The sequence below is a fragment of the Vidua chalybeata genome, chromosome 9 (assembly GCF_026979565.1).
Source record: "Vidua chalybeata isolate OUT-0048 chromosome 9, bVidCha1 merged haplotype, whole genome shotgun sequence".
NCBI classification, from domain to species: Eukaryota; Metazoa; Chordata; class Aves; order Passeriformes; family Viduidae; genus Vidua; species Vidua chalybeata.
Genome location: NC_071538.1, coordinates 19,637,674 through 19,661,939, shown reverse-complemented (window position 1 = coordinate 19,661,939; position 24,266 = coordinate 19,637,674). Strand labels below are relative to the sequence as shown.

Genomic DNA, 24,266 nt, shown 5'->3' with positions numbered 1-24,266 from the left:
GTGAGTAAGCTCATTCTCCAAGGATGTTCTCTGGTCTGTGTGCACCAGCTTCATCAAAAGGATGTAGGAAATGCCAGATCCAGATATACAGATTCCACTATTTTTTTTAAATACATCATTGATCAGTCCAGGGATGGCAAAAATTAATAGTCATGAGCTAATTACTATACCAGCTGCCTACAAACAGGGGTCCTGTAGGCAGACTCCTTCTGCCCATTTGCCTGCTGGTTAAACCACCACTCTAGAAATTATAAAACAAAACTTTTTTCCCTTTATAAACATCTATCAGCATCACCTTAATATGGCCCACAGCACCAACACTGCCTAGCTTTTAAGTTCTCAGAATGCAGCCAGAATCTCCCCTAGCACATTATAACACATTTTACTGGTTTGAGCAGGGTAGAACACAGCCGTCTCCTCAAATGAATGGCTGGTGAGCTCCAGCAGCCCCTGCACGAGCCTGGGCTCACCATCTGTGTTCCTCTACACGTCCGAAGCCCGTTCACAAGTGCCAGCCCTTTGAAAAGCCAGCCTGTTTTTCTGATTGATTCACTTTTTAATGAACTGGGAATGCCTGTGAACTTAAACCCTGACACCTCCACCTCCCTGCCTTCCTAGCCATCCCTGCAGCAATGTACTGATTATATTTCAAGTTATTATGGGATTAATACAGCTGCCCCCGGTGCCTCTTTCCCCTGAACTCCATCAATAAAAGTTGTGTCCTAGTCTTACTCTGGTTGGTTCAGTTTCTTCCTGAATCTCTCCCTGTAACCTGGGACGTGTCGGCAAGGCTGTCTCGTATCAGCCCTTCAAAGCTGCCAACACTGCTGATGTTTAAAACCTACTTGTGTCACAGCCTTGCATAAGCTTTGTGTATTTAAGAGGACATCTTGAGCTTTGCTATGCACCACATCAGCTCTCTAAGTGGGTAGCACATACTTAGCAGTATTGAAAATAATGAAATAAGATAATCCACGAAAAAACTTGAATAGATTGTGCCAGTGTCATCTTTCTTTGAATCCACAGTAGAGCTATAAAAATGTACTTTACGCAGGCAGGTTCAGCACAAGAAAAAAAAAATAAGATGGGGGGAGCAAAAGACCTGCATGCTGACAGCGTTTCTTTCTATGGTACAAGTTTTAGGTTTACTTTTCTTGTTGGTTTATAGGTTGGGGGTTCCCCCACTCCCCCAAGAATATTATTTTCTAAAAACATCATTACGAATGTGATTAAGTGGCTTATTCTTTGGAATATGTACAGTTGTTAACAAAAGAATTGCCACACAAGCTGCCACCTTTGACTGTGTAGAAGCAGGGAGTGATGTACTTGTTTACAGCTGTGCATCAATTTCACAATATATTTAGTTTTGGTACAAGTTACTTATAAAATTCTTACTGAGTTTAATGTTGCAGCAAATAACACATACAGTAAGTGAGTAGGACTTATCACTGGCTGTAATGTCGTTGTACATATTCAAAATATATACGGTGAATGATATATACACATGCACATGCAAACAAAATGAAAATATATTTAGTTTACAAACCGATGAACTGTGCTTGCTTTCATTATTCTCATTTTGTATGTAGGAGAACAGAGATCAAGCACATCCGTGCAAAGGGTGGCCGGTTGGGATCGCATCTGTGAAGCAGCACAGTCACCAAGGAGCAGGTTGGAGAAGAAACAGCACTGTTGTACCCATGGCATGAGACAGGGGAGCCCTCAGGAGTCAGGCACCCGCTGTGGTTGGTGGGATATAAACAAATCCCATGGAGAACCAAGATGTTCCCACAAAGAATAAAATATCTCTCCAGGTAAAAAAAATCTTCCCCCAAGATGTTTTATTCAAGCTTTTTTCTTAAAGAAGGAAGTGGTAATTTTCTCCTTTAAATTCTGTTTTCTTTTTCTCCCCCCTGTTTGGTCTCTCCCGTAAACACAGAGGCCAGAAGGCTATGCTTAAATAATTCATCTACAAATTTGCAATATCTTTTTGAACTATAGCAATTAAACGGAAAATAGAAAAATCAGCTCAGCATCCTGTTTGGATGTAATTAAAGGTATAATCTGTTCCATTTGAATACTTCAGTGCTTACCCTTCTTAAAACAACAAATAAGAATAGTAGCTCATTTGCAATATGCTTTTTTTTTCAAGTCAGCTAAAAAGACTAACTGATGAAGCAAGAATAATAATTTTTAAATGTGGCATAAGCACAAAAATACCAACTACAGCTTTCAAATGATTGCTGCAGATCTCAAGTGCGATGAGAGTTCAGTAACAAGGGGTATAAGCTTTATGGCAAAACACTGAAGTCTTCCACTGTTTGGTATCAGCATCTCGCTGTGGCTGATATAATTACCTATCAAATACATCAGTGGAATGAATATCAGACGATATCCAAAAATATGTAAGTGGGATGCATATCAGCTCAGTCTTTTAGGGGCCGTTTGATCTTAATGGTTTTTTCTAAGAATAAAAGACAAATACTGCATTCGTTGCCCCTTTGTTTTCTATAAGCAGCTGAAGATTTTACAGCACAATAAAGTTAGCCTATTAATGGCTGGCTTATGAGTTTTAGCTGGATTTTTACTCTCCTACTGGACATTTCTTCACTGCTCAAAGAAATTGAAGTCAGGTGTAAAGTTAATATCTGCCTTGTTCATTTATTCATACTGTAAGCAATCAAGATTTCCCCAGATCACAGGGCAATCTCTTGCCTTTCGAGAATTAATATAGGCCCCGTTCTCTCAACTTAGTTTAACAAAACAACTGGCATAGGTTCAATGGAAGCAATGATTATTCTGAGAGGTTATGGTGAACCACAGAAGTTGTTAGCGAGAACCTTGCTCAAAAGATCCCCTAAGAGGAAAAGTATATGGATATTTCAAAATGTAATTAACAGCATATTGCAACAGTGTGAGAAAGAAACATCACCTGGTTTAGCTGCAGAGGAATCTGACTGCACAGGGAGAGCTTTGGCTTGCTCAGCAGCCACCAGTAGGAGCAAAGGACATGATGGGCACCAGAGGGGACCCCTCACCAGTGCTGGGAAAGGTGGCAGGGCAGGCTCTGTCTGTGGGGGCTCCTTTCATGCTGCCCATCTCACTGTGCTCAGCAGCACAGTGCCCTCCTCACGGGCAGCTTCACTGGGGCCAGCACCCAACCAGGAAGAACAACTTTTTTCAAAGTTTCATTTTCTCTCCACTATACTCTCTCACAAAAAAGTCTTTTGGGGCAGACATGTCTCAAGCCTAACTTTGGTCTTAATGCTACAGTTTGTAGGATTGTTTCAAGAAAGTTGTTGAGGGGTTTTGTTTTGATTTTGGTTTTTTAAAGGTAAACACATAGCAGCAAATAAAAGCAATTCTAAAAAGCAAAACATTCTATTTTTTAAACATTTTGATAATTAAAAAAAAGCAATTTTCAAGCTTTAGCATTTGAAAGCTCAGGTGAATAATGTAGCAGAGAACTGATTTAAGAAGATAAAATGATCACAAAAATGTAAGAGCAACATTACACACGGGAACAAAATAGCAAAATGGTCTACAAGTCTCCAACATGACAATGAATATGAGAGAACTTTCAGCTTACATTTGCTGAAAGTTAGCACCTGTTAAAATTTCCTGCCTTCCTGGGGTGCACGCTCTGCTGTTTGAAAGCAGAGGACCTTTTCAGGACTGGTCCTTCAGGGGCCTGAGCCCTCTCAGAGCCTTCCTCAATACTGCCCTCCTTCAGGAGCCTTCAGTGAACAAGCTACAGGGGGGTGGGTAAAAAAAGCCTCTGGTGAGCCACCCCCAACTACCCCCTTATGTCCTATTGCCTCCCCCTCTGAACTGTGCAGCCTCCTGCACACCAAAAACATTTCTGTGAGCTTAATGCTAGAACTACTGTGAAAAGAAACACAACAACAGAAGTCATTAAAAAATACCCACAGAGGAAGGAAAAAAAAAATTCCTCAACACAGTAGCGTCTGTCTGCAGTAAACAGGGCTCTTTTCAGGCCTTGGGCTCAGACATAAGACCACTCTACCAGGGTGAATGAATTACTGTCAGCTGGGCCATTTTCACTTAGGTTTAAACACAGGCTTTTTACCTGCCGTTTGCCAGGAGCCAAGAGCTGCTCAGGAGGCATTTGTTATCCATGTGCCACATGACCAGCAAACCCAGCAGCAATCACCCCCTCCATGGGTCACACTGCAGGACCCCAGCCTTCACCCCCACAAGGAGCATCTCTCAGAAACACGAACCTGTGCCTAAATGAAGCAATGCTTATCTCATGCATGCCACAGGTGCAATGTCATCCCCTCTGGCAGACAACCAGGATGTCTACAGCCTCCACTCTACAAAAATGCAGGAACTAAAGTTAATGTGTCTCAGAGTTTGTTATAATATGGTGATGATTAAAAAACAAAATTACCACTACAAAGTTAATTCCTCTCTGAGTTCTTACAAACAAGTTTTTAATTTGCACCAAAAATTTACATTTCAGATTTCAAGTCAACCAGGAATGGTACAAACTTGGTCAGGGACTCCAGGCAGTGCCTGGTGGGTTCTGCAAGGCCTAGGGGCAGGAGCACTGTGGCTTCCCCAGAATATCACTAACATATAGTTGCCAGCAAACCCCAGGTGCACACAGGTAAGCTCATCGGATTGCTTTAATCTTTCATTCCTTGTATGAGTGAGAAAATAATCACCGTGTCAGATAAACTTCTGCTTTTTATTAAAAAAAAAACCAAACCAAACCAAACAAACCTATAAGGTAATTGATTGCTTTCTTCTAGTCTTTTATTAGTTATGATTAAAGAGCTATAGTAGTCCTGTTTACACAGCTCTAACAAGTCAGGACCTGCAGAACGTTATTGGCTTGGGGCCCACAACTTGCTGTCCATTCTCAACAGAATCAATCTGGAGCTGAAAACATCCCCGTAGGAAGCGTACACATCTCTGCTTATACAGGAACAGAAACAGCAATAACTTCAGGTCCTGTAAGCTGCAAGTTCAACTTACAGAGATGAGCCCTGACTTGTCATCGCTCTCAGCATGTTGGTGATGAGATCAGAGCACTTCACCAAGGACTCATACTTCCAGCTTGACAAGGGACAGAGGTGAGCATGTTACACCTCACTGTTACTCACCTCTCCAACTGCAGCAAGGAATCGAGAGCTCCTCTGTTTAACATGCAGTCACAGCACTGCCAATCTAAAATGGCTGATCAGTAATACTTTAATTGCAGTTTCATAGAAACAAATTGCTATTTAATTGCAATGAGCTTGCTTGTCTGTGGCTTGGCTGGACTGACAATAGGCATACACCTGGTAGTAACAGTAACAAGCAGCAAGGAGGGTTATCTGGTACTGCATGTACAGGAGTCTCAGGCAGTGCCATCAAACCCAGAACACAATTTCACACTGATTAAATGTAATACCTGAAAAAATGTATATACATAAATTTCCTAATCTCAATTTGATTTTTTATTTTAATAGAGCTGTTCAGAATAGATACTTGCAAAAAGCTGCACACTTCACATACAACTACCAGCAAAACACTTTGATAAAAGATTTAAATTGAAATGATCTTTTGAAATCACAGAATCAGGTTGGAAAAGACCTCTGAGATCATCGAGTTAAACTGAACACCACCATGTCAACCAGACTGTGGCACTCAGTGCCATGTCCAGTCTTTCCTTAAACACCTCCAGAGGCAGAGACTCCACGCCTTGATAGCAAGGCACACTCTGCCACTGTGTGAGTTTTGGGGGTTTTTAGTATTTACCCTAACGTTAGGTGATGCAAATTTTATCGGTGTTAACTAACAGGGAAAAAGGAAGACAAACTCAGTGTGGTTAATATTCTGAAGATGTGACTTAATTTCACAGGCTTCATTTTGTTAAGACATTCTCATTTTATATTTCATAAGATACTGCATAACCTGTTAAAATATTTAAAGATAAATCATGTAGGACTGAAAAGACAGTATCTTGTTGTAAACAGAATTTGGTTTGGAAAGGCTTAATGTCCCACTGCCTGCCAGGATGCGTAAATCTCATAACTAGACAGCTGGATAGGTAAAAACATTAAACCCATTTAGAGGGCAATCTTTTTACAAAATTGTTTCATTAATAAGAGTGACAATTTATATGATTGAGATGTTTAGATGCAGTATAGACAGAGCATTTTATCCAGGTTCATGAGGATGATTTCAGATTAGTAATATTTCCTTTGATTCTTTTTTTTAACAGCATTCATCTTTGAAAGGGAAGCTCTTACTGAATGATTATTTGACTTTTCAGCAGCACTAAATGCAGAGGGTGTATTTCAGCCTCAGTGTAGCAAATACATGTGATAAAAGGTGAACAAGTATGTGTTTTTCTTTACAGATCTCCTTAAAAAAAGTGATTTTTCACATAAGGACAAATCTAAGTGTTTCCAGTAGCCTCCTGCCCACACCTACCATCCCCATTACAGCCTGTTTCATTGTGTGAAATGCCTCTGGTTTCAAGAAAGTGTTTTACCTAAAGCAAGAATACTACTTAAATATGTTCTATTGTATATTCATAGCTCCATTAGTCCTCCTGCAATTTAGCACATCAAAGCAAAGGCTTCATCACTTGCATGTGGATTATGCTAACATGAGTGACATTTGTAATCTTATAGGTCTGCAACTTAAGAAATGCTTTTAAAGTAAGCTATTAAATAGGTAGCTGTGCTTTACAAATGAGTCATATAATAGTTTATTTAAAGCTGTTAATGAACTTCAACCTCTACATCACTAAATGCTATACTACATTTCTTACTAGAAGTTATTAGCTATCTTCTTAGCACTTCTAGGTTATATTGGACAACCAAAAATCTGTACATGTTAGATTTAAACACTGTACCTTGAGTACTTATACTGAAAGAATATAAAAAGATGTCTACAGTCTCACTAATACTTGAATTCTATATTCATATGACTTCAAGTGTCTTTTCAAAGATACTGAAGCAGCACAATTTGCAGAACTCTGAAGACTTTAATGCCAGATCAAAAAGCTTAGAAACTTACTTAAAATACCCACAAAGTGCATTTAATTAAAAGTCGTACATAGTGTCAGTCATTTATGTTGTGCTTTATATGTTATGCAAGTAGTCTTTTGTCTTTGCTGTCCGATACTGTACGGTGCTACATTTTCTTTTCACTGAAACTGGGCTTCCTCAAGCACTGACGTGTTAGAAGAAAAAATTCAGCAGCCCTCCAATATACTAGACATCATGAAGTAGATTCTGAAACAAAAATATCTGCTGTTGGTTGTTAAGACAGATAAATCTATAAATCAGCTTTTTGTGTTATTGGCATCACAACAAAAATAAGTCAAGCTCACTCCATAACCAAGCAGCTGAGCAGTGAACACCTTCTAAAAAGACAGAATTAAACAAAATAATGGTGTGTTATGAATGTATTAGTTTCCTATAAAAGTAGAGTATTTCTTAATATTGATTTGCTTTGGCAAAGGTAATCTGCAAGGAATCAGCAAAGGCAGATTTGTTGCTTGCAGGCTCCTGACTGAAAGCATACAGTGGAGAGCCACAGATCCATGTTACTATTCTTGCTAAAAACATGAAAAGTCAGATTTTTATTCTCAAAAGTATTCTGCACAGATCTAACACTAAACAGCTGATGGGAAGAACATGCAAAATGAAGTTGTCCCCTTTGTAAGCTCAGAAGTGGCTCTGTTGCTTTGTGGGGAGGTGTTTTTTGTTTGTTTTCAGAAAACAGATCATATTTTGAGATCAGCTAGTTCTCACAAACAGCCTAGGAAACAGGTTTTTCTTTCCTTAAGATTATCAGTGTTGAAAAGTTAAAGTCTCAAACCCCTGCAAACACAACTTTATGTTGTTCAGATCAGAATAGCTATTGTATTCCTTTTCATGAATACTCAATTCTAGTGCTCAGTGTGAGGTACAGACCTTTCGCTGGCTTTTATTTTTTTGACCTCTTATGATATATTCATACCCTCTTATGCTTGCATGCTCAGAGACACAGGCACATCCTTAAAACAGAAGGAACTAGAAAGAAAGAGACCAAAGTACCTCTGTGTGTGTTGTAATTCACTGCAATGGGAATTATAATGTACTTGTTGTTACCAGAATTAAGAATCTCCATGAAAAAAAAAATATAATTTTGAAGTAGTACTCGTTATCCTTGCCACAAGTAACATGGTCAAGTAGTTTAGCAGAGTCTTTCATGGCATAAGACAAAAGAAAAAATCCAAACCAAAAATCTACTTTTAAAGGTAGATTAAAGGTAATTGACAATTAAGGTAACGACTATGTAAGATGAAGTTGCAGAATGTTTTGAATGTAATTAAAAAAAAAAAAGGCAAAGCTTCTAAAACCCATACTCTGTTTTGTTTTACTTTTTATTATTTAAATACACCATACTAGAGCAAATGTCTCTGAAAATATCACAAATAAAAGATTTTTCTTCATTCAGCAAATTAGAAGTAGGTGAAAATTTCTACACAGTAGCTGCTATGAGCCTGATTTTTTTTTTTTTTTTTTTTTTTTTTTTTTTTTTTTTTGCCATGGGAAGTAGCAACATTAGGACAAAAACACTTACATGCATACATACATTGTATTTTACAGAGATACAATAAAAGTGTTTGTGATAGAATATCACAAAAGCCACATCTTTATCTCATGTTCAGTTTGATTGAAACACATTTCCTTACAACACTTAAATATACAAAGAGCAAATAGAATGTTGTTAAGGTAAAACACAGGGTACAAACTGGCCAGTGCCCTGCTAATTGTTAATGAGGGTAGAAAGCAGATTTCAATGCTTCTTTTAATTAGCTTCATTAGTCATCTTCCCCACCCACCCCCCCAAGATGTCCTCCGGTGGATCTTTTTTCATTTTCTCTACAGTCTCCCATTAGCCCAGGTTCATGGAGTCCTTAATGTTCATATTCAGTCATTTTAATACACCAATAAATGTGGGAAGGGCAATCAAGAATAAAGAAGGTGCAATGGTATGGAGCTGGCATTGATGCTAGCTACAAAGGTGACTTGTCTACTTGGAGACATGGGATCCATCTGTGATGAACAAAATTTGAGATGAAGGCACGCATTCTGCATTACTCTGACCTTTTAGCAGACCTGTAAGAAATAAAAATGGGTATCTTAGCTAAATTTGAGATAGGAAACTACAACATGACTGCTTTTGTTTTTCCCTATTCACTAATCTCTTTTTTATTAGATTACTTTCTAACTGTGACTTGATTAAGGCTTTCTACACTGTCCATTCATACTGCTAATGTTTCAACTTTAAACAGCAAAAAGCAAACATTTTTCACAGTTTCACTACTAAAGAAAGCAGACATGAAAAAGACTACAACAAGAAATGTGTACTTTCTGGTAAGAAATCATACAGTGAATAAGGTGGTTTTTCTGGGCCCCGTTTGAAAGGGAAGAACCATCATGCCATGCCTTTGAAGAAGCGAGTAATATGATCTTGTAATTGGAAGAAATAGTGTGTAAAGCAAATATGAAGTACAGCCAATATCCTCCCAAGGCAACTTTGGTTAATATGCTGCATTGCACAAGAGCTAAATATAGATATTTCAGGATTCCCCCCTCCCATTTAAATTCCTCATCTGGTACGTTAGTTAATGTTACATAAACATTTTAATATATGAAGTCAAACATGTGCTTTCATACGGGTATTAATGAATTGTCATAATTAGAAGTGTCTAACTCAATAAAAATCTAAACTTTCATGGATAAAATAGGAATGCTCATCCATAGTCTTCAAATACAATCTGTTTGCAATTACCAAAATGAAATAATATATATTAGATTTTTATGGCTTTTAAATGACATTTTGTGCTTCCCAGGAAGTTCTTTTCTCACCCTTTCTCTAAGTTACTAAAAGCCTGAGGTCTATTAGTAACTGCAACCCCCCACTTCCAAGCTAATTAAAGTAGTAGAAGCTTGGAGGTTTAATTCCCCAGAGCTGAAGCTCAGTGTGAGAAAGGTAATTTGTCTGTCCAGAACAAAGATTAGGGAGCAGCCAGCAAGCATATTTAATAAATGAGCATCAAATATCTTCTACTATGGACACAGACAACACCAATTATGTAACTACAAGGGAATTGTTGAGTGATATGTAAACTAGAAGATTTTTAAGATCTTCTCTAAGAGACATAATGTAACTCATACTTTATTTAAAAGTATAGAAGCTGAAGACAAACATTTGTTACAAACACTGCCAACCAGTGGAAAATGTACACTTTCAGTAGGTGGTAATGCTGTTGCAAACAAGAAATACTACAGGAATACTACCAGTACAAGAAAAGCAGAGAGAATTCTTGACAATACAGCCCCTTCAAATGAAATGGCACACGGGACATCACAAACCAAGTTTGCACTCAGCAGACAAGCAATACTGAGTTTAGAGAAAACAGGGGCTTTTAAACTACAGGGCAAGTGATGGGAAGTTATAATTTGTATGTGTGAATTGCCTCAGGGAGGCAAAAGGCAGAAATGGCAAACATCCCTGCTTTGTCTCCTTAAAAAAAAAACTCCAAGTTTTTAAACTAAGTTAGGCCATGCAACCTTTCCTGCCTGCACTGGTCACCTGTAAACTGCAGTGAGACAAGAGTAAGTTCATCACTGTCACCTTCATATGCATAACGAAATGTGCTTTAATGCTGAGAATGTCTCAATCTCTTTGGTTAAAAAAAAAAAAAAACCACAAAAAACCTGTGGATATTCTGCTATCTCTGTAATCTCTAGTGACAGAATAACATGGAAAATGATTGATCTGTAATGTTTAATAAAAAGTATCTGTTACAGCCAACTGTGTTACAGTGGAAGAATATTTTTAATCAGCGGCCCTAAAACGTGTACCTTCCTGGAAAACATCTCTGATGTTAAAATTTTTACACTGTTAAAAAAAACAAAATATAAAACTATTAAAAAATATAAAATATAAAAAATATATTAAATTATATTATTAAATATAACTCTTAGCAACTGCCCCTGTAGCTTCCAAAGCTCCAGAAACCTGACAAATACATGAATTATCAACTTATCTCTTTAACTGTGTTTGTTTTCTGGAGTTACAGTGTTCTGCAATTCCCTTTGAAAAACAGCAGAAGTTAGAACAATTTCTAGTGATATTGTATTATAAAGAAAACCCCTCAAACTCGTGTCCCTTCAACCTTCTCCCCAAGAGCTGCTCGTGTGCCTCAGCTCTGTCCACAGCAGTGCCACTACCAGTCAGTGACAGGAGCTAACAAAAACCTGCTCTCACCACTCTTGCATTTAGTTCCCACCAGGTACCTACAGTCACGAGCTCTGCAAGCCCAGTCCCATTTTACTTCTCTTTTCCATGTTCTATGTTCCTCATCATGTCTGCTGCTTTTATTGCAACTAAATCATTTTTATGTTTTGCTAAGGCAGAGAAAGAAACTGATAAAACTAAATGACAATTTAGACACCTATTTGAAGTTACATTAAACTTTACATTCGTAGAAGACAAGTGGATAAACCACTCTCAGAATGGTAAACCTTTTACTGCATTGTATAAAGATAAATGGTTTTACCTATATTTTGAAATGGGATACCTATAAATATTCATTTAACTGAATCACTGCTAGCTAGTCTATATTACAGATTTGTTTCATTAAAATTCACAACAGTATAAATCTATGAATCTTTAACTGTATTTGTACTTCCTTGAGAAGAGGCTGCACATTCTCTTCCAATCTTAATTATCTTTGTTCTGCCTAACTATGTAGCATTTTTGTACTCAATTCTCTCATCACCTCAATTGACAAATTAAGTAAATAAAAAAAGTCCCATTCTTTATTTTGATGTAATTACATTCACTGTATAAGACTTGAAAGAATACTTAAAATTAATCAGTAAATTTATGCACAGAAAAAAAAAAGCAAACACAGATATTGAAATGTAGCAACACAACAAAAAAAAAAAAAAAAAAAAGTAAAAGAACAGTTTCTGTTTTCTCGGACATAGTTCTCCACTGACTAAAAGCACTACAAAATACACTGCACACTACAGAATAGATCAGCCTAGCATTTGTCCCAGATTTTTTTTAATCTTCCGAATTCCTACTTGCAGATAGATGTTATTTTTTGTGATCCTTACAGACATTAATGAAGTTCCTATTGTAAATCTATAAAGAATTACCAACTGAAGTGTGCACTTTTTGTTTCATTGCAATAACTCAGTGCTGTGTGATTGCCTGGGTTAATGATGAAAAAGTCAAATATACTATCAGAGCTGATGGAAAAATCTATCACCAATCTGAAATTAAAATTCATCTGTGGTCAATAAGATTTAATATCCATGCAAGTGGCGCTGTAAAGAGTAAATGAATCAATGTCATCAATACATAATCAGTATGAAATATGATGTGAATAAAATTATGTGCAAGAGTCATACATCCACTCTTTTCTGGACCAGGGTGGAATGAACAGTCTCTTAACTCAAGGTTGACAGTAATTGTTACAAATTAGGCACAGCAGTTATCAAAATGCACTCACTTGCATAGCTTTAGGACTGATTAAGAAGATTAAAATACATCTAAAACTATCTAGTTTCAGAGTTACAAGACAACTGTTGATCAGAAATTTTTTTTCTTCTTCTTCCCTCTATGATCTGTATGATCATTATTCACTCATTTAGCTAGAAACCAAAACTATCAACCACACAGCTACACAATCTCTAGTTGAGATATTAGTGTCACGGAACAGTAAGTAAATAGCACTTTGGTTTTAAAATCTGAGTTATGACACACAAAACAGGCAAGAAAATACTTCTGAAAGAGTACCCCAGAATGCTTCCTCAACTAAAATTTTAATATTTAAATAAAATATGTTAGTTTAGTCCAGGAACCTTATCTTCACAAGGCATTTATTTCCATATTAAAGGACCTAGTTTTCCTCCCTCAGAAACCTGCTCTCTTGTAACCCTTAATTTCAATATTATAAAATAATTCTCTTTCTTAAAAGTTTGTATTAATGTATGCTCTCCATTTTGCTTTGTACATAAGGAGTTCAACACCTGTACAGATGCATGTGCCCAAACCAAAATAAACTGACTCACCTTGTAGGTCATATTTAAAAGGTTACTATTTTCTCCCCAAACCCTGTGCCTAAATAACTTAAGGTAAGTTCAGCTACTTAAAGGTCTCTTTGCGGGGGCAGGGAATGTCCACTATTAGAATGAAAAGAAATTGATCTTCATTTAGCTCTAAGAAAGCTTATTAGTAATTGTGGAGTATTCACCTTCTGGTCTGGCAGTAGTGGATTACTCTGAAGTGAATTCAAATGGCCATTGATGAGAGCTGTAGGTCTATCATGTTCACAAAATAAACTGCCATTGATGTAGTGAAACCGATCTCCAGGGACCAGGCGATTCCGGCAGGTAGAGCACGTAAAACACTGGGAAAGGAAAGAGACAGCAAGTGAAACTACAGCACAAATTAAGTATGCTGCAGGTTTGAAAATTACACTTCAGAGACTGCAAGTGCAGTTGAGATATGGAGCTGCTTGGTTTCTAGTATCTCCAAATATGATATTGGTCTTACCTGTTGGGACTATGCAGTACATAACTCAAGCAGAGTTTTACCGATTACGAGGGAACAAAGCTACGCACTAAGCAAAGCTTTATAATAGATACTCCTTCTTCTAGTTATTATTTTTGCATTTCATTCATAAGCAGATGCAGGTTTTACACTAAAGAGGCATGGCAATACTAATCAGCTGCTAAAAACAAAAGTACACAGAAAAAAACCCTCACCTTAAGATGATAGACATTGCCCTGTGCCCTCATGACCAGCTCACTAGCAGGAATGGACTGTCCACAGGCACTGCAAGCACCACTATTTCCAAATAACCTGAAACAGAGGTGATGATCATGAATAATTTAATACTCAGAAGGCTCTAGGCATTTTTGCACATCACTGCCACGGTTTATTACACAACTATTTTAGACTTCTGACCCCCGTCTTCCAACTTGCTTATGTTTCATAATATGAAAAAGTTTATTTTTGTGTAACAACCGGTAACTTCACCTTACCTTGGATGTGGTTACACAGGATTTAATCAGAAATATTGACTTACACCTCTAGAAACACAAACAATTCTGTACTACACACATTTTATCAGATTACTGGGTTCATCATAAAAAAAAAGATACAATTCATGACTGGAGTTTAAATGCATTGTGTCCTTGAAATTATATGAAGAACTCTTTTGTACTTTAATCATATCTTGAGATATGAGTCATCAAAAGGGTTAAGAGGATTTGATTGTATATCTAAGAAGACATCATGCTCAGTGTATTGAAACTCCAGTAAACCTCCATCAGTGCAGAGTTTCCATTAGAAACTCTCTGCTATCCAGGTTGATATATAATGTGTATGGGTTAACCTTTTCAATCATGGTGTCAACACTTTAGATTTGCCTCTGCTCATCTCTTTCATCCTAACCTTCTCTCTCTCTTGATAATGAAATGCTTGCTCCAACTTCCCTCTATCTGCTCCTGAGTCCACAATTTAGATTACTTCATCTCTGCTAGCAACAAACTGAATGAAATTTCGATTTGAGCAGAAAGTAATTTACCGGGATCTGGACCCATTTGTCATCATATCTCTCTGGGTGTTTGCTGTATCACTGCAGTTTTCCTATGCAATCAAATGAGACCACAACATCTGCCATTGGGGGGGGGCACACGCAGTGGGGGGAGGGGGGAATAGGCAGAAGAGTGGTGAAGAAAAATATATACATAATTCTTCAAATCCATTTAAAGGCACATCACATCGATTCAAAATATAATACAGTAATGATTATTGAGTTCTACTTTTACAGGCTGCCTTAGCTAGAATTAGAAAAACCTTTATTTGCTTTTGCGCAAGTCTCTAATAGACACAAATATTTATAAAGACTACCACAATTCATTTTGCAGTAAAAAAGGAAATTGAACTAGCTGGCAGGGTCACAGACCCACTTTTCTGTACAATGTAAAACACAGCAATAGGATTTACAAATTAAGAGTATTGGTGTCATAATAAATATTAATATTTGCATCTCCTTCCTGTCCAAATAAAGTCATAAAATTCTGTTTGTGTCAACCTAGGACACACATTACAACAGAATACCCGTAATCTGAATGATTGCAGTGTGCCTCTGTATAAAAATAATTGCTTTGAATTTTCAGAATCTGAGCTTGCAGAGGAGGCTTGTCATGTTCAAACTACTAATTTGCTGTCGCCACTTTATTGAAAATAGCCTGTAAGTTGTTATTAAATGTATCGACTGAACGACAGAGAGAGTAGTAAAACTGCCCCTTAAGATGGCTTTTAATAGGAAGCTGAGAAACAAATTTTGCAGCAGCATCGATTTGAAGAGTTCAATCAAAACTCCATTTCAAAACTAATTAGTCTGAGATCCACGACACATTGACACGTTCTTGCAGAATCAGAGCGGTTACAAAGGGAAAGCTGAACTAATACATTGTCAGGACCTCCCCGCCAAAGGGACTAAACTGTCTGGAAACTAAAGGTCCATTACTAGGGCATCTTCCAAACCAGGACCAGTTCAGAATAGTTACATGATATACCGAGGTTACTTCCAAAGCATTGCAATATGCATTTTTTTTCCTTCATCATTCCTAGGAACGACGTTGGCACCACAGACAGTGTGCGGGAAGGACTGGGAGAGGAGGCAGAAAGGCACTGCTACCCTTCTAGAGCAACGATCCGACAATCCAGAGTAAGAAGATGGCAGCAAGGGCATTGCTGGGTAGAAGGGCAAAGATGGACAGATGATGTCAGTTGTCCAGGAGAATCTGAACGTGGTGAGCTGTCTCTCACAACCCCCCTCTTCCCCCTGTACAATTGTACCACCCAACTGAAAACACAGCTTTCAGAATGCTGATCTCATTGCACTACTTGTCTTCATTAAGCATTCGTTATACTATTCTCTCTGAACTAGAGTGGTCCCACACCTTGAATGTCTGTGAATTCTAATAAATGGAGTCAAACTAATCCCGAGGCTTTCCACACATCTTAAGTTTTCCCAAGGCATGCTCCCAGAACAACTCTACTTTGGAAAGCCATTTCAGCTGAATCTTCTGCTAAAATTCCTAAAAATTACTTACAAACTCAGACCGCCCTTCCGCTGCTTATTATTATTTACCAACAGAATTAAACTTATTTTTCCATCTCTACTGTTATGAATGGTTTTGTTCTGTAATGCCATTAACAGGAAGAAGTTTTATCTTTTTAAAAAATGTTATCTCTCCTTACCAGCAAAGGAAGTCTTCCACATTAACTATTCTTTACTGAAAAAGTTGTTTTGCATGGTTTCTGGGAAGCTGGAGAGCTAATTATCTAACCAGGGGGACTGTCCAGGACAGTATTTGATTTAAAAGGCTTGAGGCTTTAGGTGCTCAATTAAGTAGCTATCGGTCTCAGACTGGACTTTAATGGGCTCTTTTCTCTTTAACTGCAGCAATGGGTAGAGATACCCCAGGTCAGGCTAATTAAAGCCAGGGGACTCTTTAATTGTGATGACAGAATTGGTTTCAGTTTCCTCTTTGGGTCCTCAGTCCAAGAAGGTCATTAATATTTCAACATTTGGGCAATGCAATCAATCACAAACATCAAGAGGTTCCCTTTACGGACAAGGCAGCTCTTCTACACTTAGCAGCATTTTACTGAGCCACCTTAAATTAACTACTGTGTGGTTCCAACGAAGCATTCCCCGCACCCCCAAATGCTTCTAGTTTTTTTTTTTTGCTGGTGGGGGTTTTTTCAGAACTTTCTGTAGGAGAGTGGGAATGAAAGCAGCAAGAAATCTTCTCAACCCAGTTTCTCATCTTGCTGCTCAAAATTCAGAATCAGCAGAAACACGTCTCTAGCAACTTGTACTAACAAAGTAATGTTCCAATGCTTTCCAAAATCGTGGAGACAGATTTAAGCACTCTGATTCTTGCATGACATGGTGCACATTTGTGTCCACATACATATATCCAAGCCCTAGCAAAGAGAAATGCACATCCAGACCTACTGATCCAGAAGGAATCAGTGTTTTTGTACATTCCCCACATTTAATCTAAATTCTGCACCAGCTATATTAAATGTAACAAAGAAAGGCAACACAGATATTATGCCTGAAGCCAAGTCCATTAAAGGTACTTCAGAATAACTAGAGACCAAGCACCTTAAAAGCACCAGAAGCTATTGATACTTAAAAGGGGGGCTGTGCATAATGGCAAGTGCTGCATTAGAGAAGAGGAAGAAAAAAAAAAAAAAGGGAAAAAAAAAACCCAGCCAAATTACGCTTGGTTAATTCAGAGTAACAGATCTGCCCCCAAGTGAATTGGAGGCCTTGAATTAATTCTGTTATGACAAATCAAGATAAACGTTCCCCCTAAATTGCATGCGATTTAATTAATTTTTGAGATCCTGTTTTTTTTTTTTTTTTCCTAGCTAATAGTTCACATGCTCCTGTGCTGTCATTGTGCTTGAGTGGGCAGACTTCAAAGTGATATTAAATAACCAACTATTAGATTTACCTAGCACGTCCTATTGGAAAAGTGCCATTTAATTACCTAGCCTGTTCAATTAAAGGGACAGCATTCCCTGAATATAGCAGCTTGCCGCTGATTACCAGGGAAATGAACTGGCTGCCCGGCGGCCCCCTCCCCGGAGCGGCCTCACTGCGGCGCGGCCGGCTCCGGCCGCCCCCCGCCCCCGGGGCTGCGCCCCCGCTGCGCTGCGCGGAGCGGCCGCCCGGGGAGGGGCGCCGGGCGCTGCCCCTTTAAAAGGCGCCCGGGCAGTCTTCCCCTCTCCCCCTTCCCCACCACTCCCTGCTCTCTCTTAGAGGCCAATTTTGTTAATTAAATGTTTTGTTTGCGACGCGGCTCTCATTCATTTCGGACACGTCATTCCGAGCAGATCTAAGCCAGCGACCAGATCTCATTAGATAAAACCCATCAGAACTAAGAGAAAATGGAGGAGACACTAATTAAAGCTTTTAATTGTGCGGATTCGCTGCCACGCTGCTGCTTTATCTGGCATCTCAAGGTTGGGAGGGCTGCGCTCCACTCCTCTCCCTGAGCGCATTGCTCGCCGTGGGGAGGGAGGGGAACGGACCGGGGTTTTTACCTCCCTCTTTTCCCAGGAACCTTGGCCTTCAATGAAAGCTGCAGCTGTAGCTCTACGGCCAATTTGTTTTCGGGTTTTGAGGGGGGGAGAGGGAGGGAAAGGGGAGCGTTGTGTTGTTTAAACAACAACAAAAAACCCCACATACAGCCTGAGACAGCTAAAAAGCTTATTAATAAATGGCCCTTGTGGTCTTGGCCCGAAGGAGTCAAGTCCCCTTTCACCTGGCGCCTGCCGGGCCAATCAATCCTCTTTCCAATTTTGCCAGTGGTGTCCAGCGTGCCCCGCATCTCCGGCTGAGAACCGTGCCAGTGGCTCTTGCCTGGGGAAGAGAATGCGCCACCACAAAAACCCGCCGGAAAACGAAGAGGGGAGAAGGATGGTAGAGAGGAACCGGAGAGACTCGCTGTCAGGAGTGGCATTGCCTCCCCAACCAAATGTAACCATTTCAAACACGACAAGGGCGAGGGCTGCGCTGGTGCCAGCGTGACCCATGAGGAAGCCTGCAAAGTCCATTTCCAGCAGGAAAGCTCCAAGTTAACTCAGCCCTGGCAGCGCCAGGCCATCCTACCCCACCTTGAGTGTACGGTGTCCAGTTCAAGTTTCAGCAAGCATCTGTCAGAGTTATTTTTGCAAGTCAAATTACACAGATCTAAAGAGAAGTCAGGCGACAGGACAAGGAGATCAATTCAAACCCCTCATCTGATAAAGCATCCTATTCATAATTGCCTACATTAAAATAAACGAGTATTAATTTTTGGCAACACAAAACCAGAGGACAGCGATAAGCTTGCCTGAACTTGCCTCTGGGACACAGTGGACGCATCTTCTCTTTTTAATTAGTAGCAATCAGACATGAGGGTTTGTTTGATGGTGTTGGTCGAGTGATGAATCTGTACTATTCAGTGCATCTTAACAGTAGTGTCAATTTTTCAACTTCAAACAAGACTCTTTCCCTAACACTGTTCTGCTCTATTTAATTACTATTCTGCCAGACTTGGGCTTGCTGCTTACGACGATGACCAAAAAGCACCATTGTGCACCCACAATGTACTGATTTTTCACCATTTCTCTCTAAAAATACCTCTGAAACTAGCAAAGCTAAGGCTTCAACTCCTCAGACATAGCACAGGACCCATTTCATGTACTTAACTATATGAAGCCACAGCCACGTACCAGGTCAGAAACTGCACTATCAAAGCAACCAAATCTTAAAGCTCCATCCTCTTAACTAGGAGGTCCCTGTGCACAATCTGTGTCTTCTCAAACCTAAGTTTTACAACATAACCAAACTTGAAACATTTGATGGCTGCTTTTGGTAGGTTTGTTTTTTCTTCAGAAAGGAAAATAAGTGGAGCTTCTTGGCCGTCAAAAAGAAGGGAAATCCTGGGTTAACTCTTGACATTTACTATTAATGAGGAGCCAGAAGCGTTTAAACAGAACACAATTTCTTTTAACTAAGCATTTCTGTGATGCTGGGAAGGTATGGGGCTTTTTTGTTGTTTTTTTAATTACCGAACGTTGAAACAGAACACCTCCTTGAAGCATTCATGTGCATCAGTCTATCAAACCATTTACTCAAATTAAATGTGTAATCCTTCAAAATGCCTCCTTTTAAATTAATGAGTTTAAGTAGCTTGAGTTCACCTGAAAAGATCGTATGGGCACCTGACCTCATGAATTCTATTAATTATATTGGAAACTTGTTGGAAGGGATACTATGCATAATCTTACTGTACCCCAACAGATGTGAGATTAGTGAGGCTTAGTTCCCCCTACCCAAATCTGTGGCATTTGAAGCAAACAGCTTCAAAAGAGGAAGAGATAAGAAATAAAGGGCAAGAGCATATACCTCCTCTGCTATCTCCTGCATTGTCTACACTGGAAGTTCAGAGAAATATCGGTTCAAAGCTTCTCTGTAACAATGCTGAGACAAACATCATACCACTGGTTTTTTGCTATAAGTAGAATCCGTGGCCCTCCAACTGATGGTTAATCAGCTCTTTCACAAGGAGAACAGAGAATGAGTCACTCTGTTTCCACTCAAAGGAGTTTAAAGGTGCTTATGTAAATATCATAATTAATCAGATACTAAAGGCAGGCATTTCATTATTTAGCACCTCTGCCACAGCCTTATTTAAGCCCTACGATTTTAACATTTACTGTTCAGATATGCACACTTCTCCTTCAACACTACAACAAAGCAGATTAATTTAGCCTCTCTGATTGCTGTTTATTTTTAGTTAGGACTTGTTTTGTGCTGACAAACCACTTTAAAGTTACAGTCGTCGTTCAGCCCCCCCTCCTTTCCTCCACTTGGCAGTCGCAACTCGCCCTGGGCTAGGTGCTAACATCCGCACCCGCACGTCTCTCCCTCCTAATGAAGGAGCCATCCTGAGCCAGCCCACCCCTCTGCCCTGCAGACACCCACCACGAGGAATAAAGGCGGGGGCGGGGGGGGAAGAGAAAAATGGAGAAAAAGGCAGGAGGAAAGGGGGAAAGCTGTCTTCACCAGCCTGGCCATGGCCTCACCTGATGTAGTCGTTTCTGCAGAGAATCATCCCGCTCTTGGTGTAGCAGGAGGTGCCGATGTCCCCCAGCTGGGCCTGGCAGCAGGAGCACTTGAGGCAGCGGCTGTGCCAGTAGCTGTCCATGGCGTAGAGCAGGAAGCGGTCGGCGATCTTCCCCCCGCAGCCGGCGCACCTCTTCCAGGAGAGGGAGCCCGCCGAGACCGGGGGCGGCTGCGCGCTGCCGCCGGGGTTCACCATGGCCTGCGCGGAGAGAAGGACGGGGGCGGGTCAGCGCCGGGACAGGACGGGCCGGGGCGGCAGCGCGGGGCCAGCGCCGTCCGGGCCCTGGGGGGGCAGCGGCGGCCGGGCCGGGCCGGGCCGGGCCGCGGGGCAGGGGCGCGGCCGCGCAGCTGGCGGGGAGCGGCGGGCGCGGGGGGCAGAACGAGCGCAACCCGCCGCCCCCCCGCTCCGGGCTTGTGCAGCTGCAGCTCACAAGTCAGGAACAGTCCCGGGGTTTGTTTTGCTTATGAAAAAAAGTGTGTGAAGAGTGGGGGGGCGGGGGGAGGGGGGGAAGTTGTGAAACTGGTTTTTCGGTCTAGGAGAGGCTCTGCAGGCTCGGGGCGGTAACGAGGGGCTCCGGACCGGCCCTGGAGGCCTTGGGATTTTATTTTCCGTAGTTTTATTTTGGAAAACTAAAAACACCCCGAGAAAACACTCCAGATTGAGGACACTGGCCCGAATAATAGATCATTGAACTTTAGGACGCCTGTTAACTTCCTACACAAACATACTCAACTTTTGTCTCGCTAATCTGCTCTTGATCAGCAGTTTAAATGCTAAAGCTTTGTTACTAAAAAAAAAAAAAAAAAAAAAAAAAAAAAAAAAAGTTTACCGACCCTAGGAAAGCAGTAGAGTAATGAAGTGCATCGCTCCGGCTGCGGTTACTCTGGCCGCCCCCGAAACTGCTACTAAGGACATTTTTCACTTTCTAATAAATGCTTTATGCAAGCAGGACAACCGAGAGATAATATAGGAATCAATTCATAAAGCTTACTCTAAACCGATTAATTTGTTGCCTTCAATCCAGGGTCCAATAAACTCCCGGTGTTCCTCTAGTCACTTATACTATAAAAAGATCAAGTTATTTACTGCCAATTAAGCAGCATGTTTTGTCTTTGTCCTTTGTAAGCCGTATGTGCTCATGCCGAAGCATCTGGCTATCTGCTAAGGACCTTCAGACTGATACGTCCAGAGCAGCGAGGACGAACTTTTCCTGACACTGGCCCAACTCGGCTGCAAGGAGGAGAACTGAGGCCGATTTAAACATACATTTCCTCAGAAAGAGTACCTGGAGGTATGTCCAGTGACCGCACAATAAACCAGGAGAACTGCACCAATTAAGCTGTAACAAAAACCCCGAGACTTTGGAAAGAAAACCACTCTAAAAGCCATTAGCATTGCATTTATCCGAACGCATCGTGTACCTTTATGCAAATTGATTTCTGATGCATTTGTTCAAGGAATTGCCTTTTGTTACAGTTTCCAGCTACAGCCTAATGAATCTGCATTTCCTGCTCTGAGTCTTTAAACCGTTTTCCTATGCTTTAAATCACTTCGGATTTCTTAAAAGAAAGAAAAAGGCTCCATGCCACCACCTTAACCTGTCTTTGTCGAAGACAAATATGTATAAATATAAAATGGGAAACGTTACACTGAGAAAACCATCCAGTAACCCCATTAAGCTAAAGCTCTTAAGGACAAGCAATACCTTAATGCTGATTAAATCTAAAAAGATGAATCAAGAGGACTGACCAGAAAGTGACTCCCTTGATAACTAAGGACGGGCCCTCATCAAGTTTCATTTAGAGTTGGGGGGGGAAAGCTTTTAACTTAAATAGGCTTACTCTAGTAATTACAGAGCCAAGCAATTTTGGTCCTGGGATAGGAGTCAGTGAAATAGAAAGCAGAGCCAGAAGCTAGAGGCAAAATACCCCCTTTTAACAGCGTCTCTGGTGCTTTTTTAATGGAGACCAAGGGAGGGACAAGCGGAGAGCTGGAAATTTGTAGTACAAAAATGGATGCTTAATTCATGTCTTGGTTTTAATTAGGTGATTCACCGATTTTCTCCTGGATTGAAACAAAAGACTGTGTGTGGGGCAGGAAGGGAACCGGAGAGGAGAGAAATAGAGAGCTCACTTTGATCTTTTCTGCCACTGTTTCAGAACAGTGTTTACTACAGGGGAAGCGGGTGCCCCAGCCTCCCCCCACCCACCACCTCCCCCCCCCCCCGTCCCCTCCATTCACAGCCGAGGCAGGCAGAGCCCTTTCCCGGCGGCAGCTGGGAAGGGGGGTAAGGGAAAGCGCTCCAGCGGCGGCCGCCGCCAGGCTTTGTACGGGGGGCCGCGACAATGCCCGGGGTCCGCGGCGCCCCGCTCCGCACCCCTCCGCCCGGCGGGCAGCGGGACGGCGGCGGCGGGCGGGCACCGCGCACACGAACGCTGCGAGACACGGGGGAGCGACCGGCACTTCTTACCTGCTTCCCCTCTATATTGCAAAAGGCCGGGGAGCGCCGCTCGGGGTGCCTGAAGAGGTCTTCTTGCAAAGAAATAAGCACAGCGCTCGCCCTCTCGCCGGCTGGAGGGAGCCCCCCGCCCGGCAAGGGGCAGCCCAGGCTGGAAAAATATAGATATTGCTATGAGAGGCGTCTGCCCGGGTCCTTCCTCCAGCTCCCGCTTCCCGGGAGGGGAGCTGCAGAGCTCGGTCCCCGCCGCTGAGCCGCACACGCAGGGCGCCGCCGCCGCTCGATGCTGCAATCGCCGGGCAAGTTTGGCAATGTGGCTTCACTTTGTGCCGCTTCCCCCCCGCTCCCCCACCTCCGCCCCCTCTCCGGGCTGCGGCGGCTCCCGAGCCTCCCGCGGCGCGGAGTCGGCCGGCCGCGGCCCGCCGGAGCGCCTCAGCAGAGCGGGCGGGAGCCAGCGAGTTTGAGCGGGGCCGGGCGCGGAGCTGCTGCCGGGATCCTGCGGCGGCGGCGCGGGGGGCGGCCCTTGTGCCCGTCTAAGCGTGAGGCTGCAAGTGCGTGTGTGCCCGCACGGTGCGCGTGTGCCCGCTGCCCTCACACATGTGTTACTGACAGAGCAGAATCCCAACTACACTCCGGCTCGGCGCCCTCGTCAGCCCGCCGCAGCCAATCCGCCCCCGGCTTGTTCAGGCGGAATAATAAAACCTGCCAATCCCCGGGAAGACAAAGGAATGAGTGAGAGGGGAGGAAAAAAAAAAAAAAAAAAAAAAAAAAAAAAAAGAGAGAGAGAGAGGAAGGGAGGGGGCGAGGAGGAGGAGGAGGGGAATGGAGAGGAAGGAGGGAGTCAGGTGGGCAGCGCTGGCCGCGCCGTCCGCCCGGGCGCTGAGGGGAGGCGCGCGGCCGTGAGGGCACTGTCCATCCCGCCTCGCCCCGCCCGCCAGCTCCCGGCCACCAGTTGAGAAACTTGGCGGCGAGGGGTCATCCCGACTGTCCCCGAGAGCAGGCCCGCTCCGCCCGGGAACGATGTCCGTCGGAGCCCTTCCCGGCCGCTGGGCGCTTCCCCCGCC

At 41.8% G+C, this 24,266-nt stretch overlaps 1 protein-coding gene and 1 long non-coding RNA gene across 2 annotated transcripts in view; one reads left to right on the top strand and one right to left on the bottom strand.

The window, feature by feature from the left end:
- Positions 1 to 4,981, top strand: part of LOC128792463 (uncharacterized) — a 361,852-nt gene extending 356,871 nt beyond the window's left edge. Inside the window, exons 24-26 of the long non-coding RNA XR_008432418.1 lie at positions 1,590 to 1,814; positions 4,487 to 4,633; positions 4,896 to 4,981. This is a non-coding gene — a long non-coding RNA (uncharacterized LOC128792463). The remainder of the gene's footprint in view (positions 1 to 1,589; positions 1,815 to 4,486; positions 4,634 to 4,895) is intronic.
- A 3,393-nt stretch (positions 4,982 to 8,374) lies between these two features.
- LMO4 (LIM domain only 4) lies at positions 8,375 to 23,800 on the bottom strand. The gene is made up of 5 exons (XM_053950912.1): positions 23,215 to 23,800; positions 20,704 to 20,942; positions 13,803 to 13,899; positions 13,289 to 13,444; positions 8,375 to 9,131 (listed from the first exon to the last, which is right to left on the bottom strand). The coding sequence occupies exons 2-5, from the start codon at positions 20,937 to 20,939 to the stop codon at positions 9,123 to 9,125; spliced, it is 498 nt and encodes a 165-aa protein (XP_053806887.1). The 5' UTR covers positions 20,940 to 20,942; positions 23,215 to 23,800; the 3' UTR covers positions 8,375 to 9,122.
- Between the last annotated feature and the right edge of the window lie 466 nt (positions 23,801 to 24,266).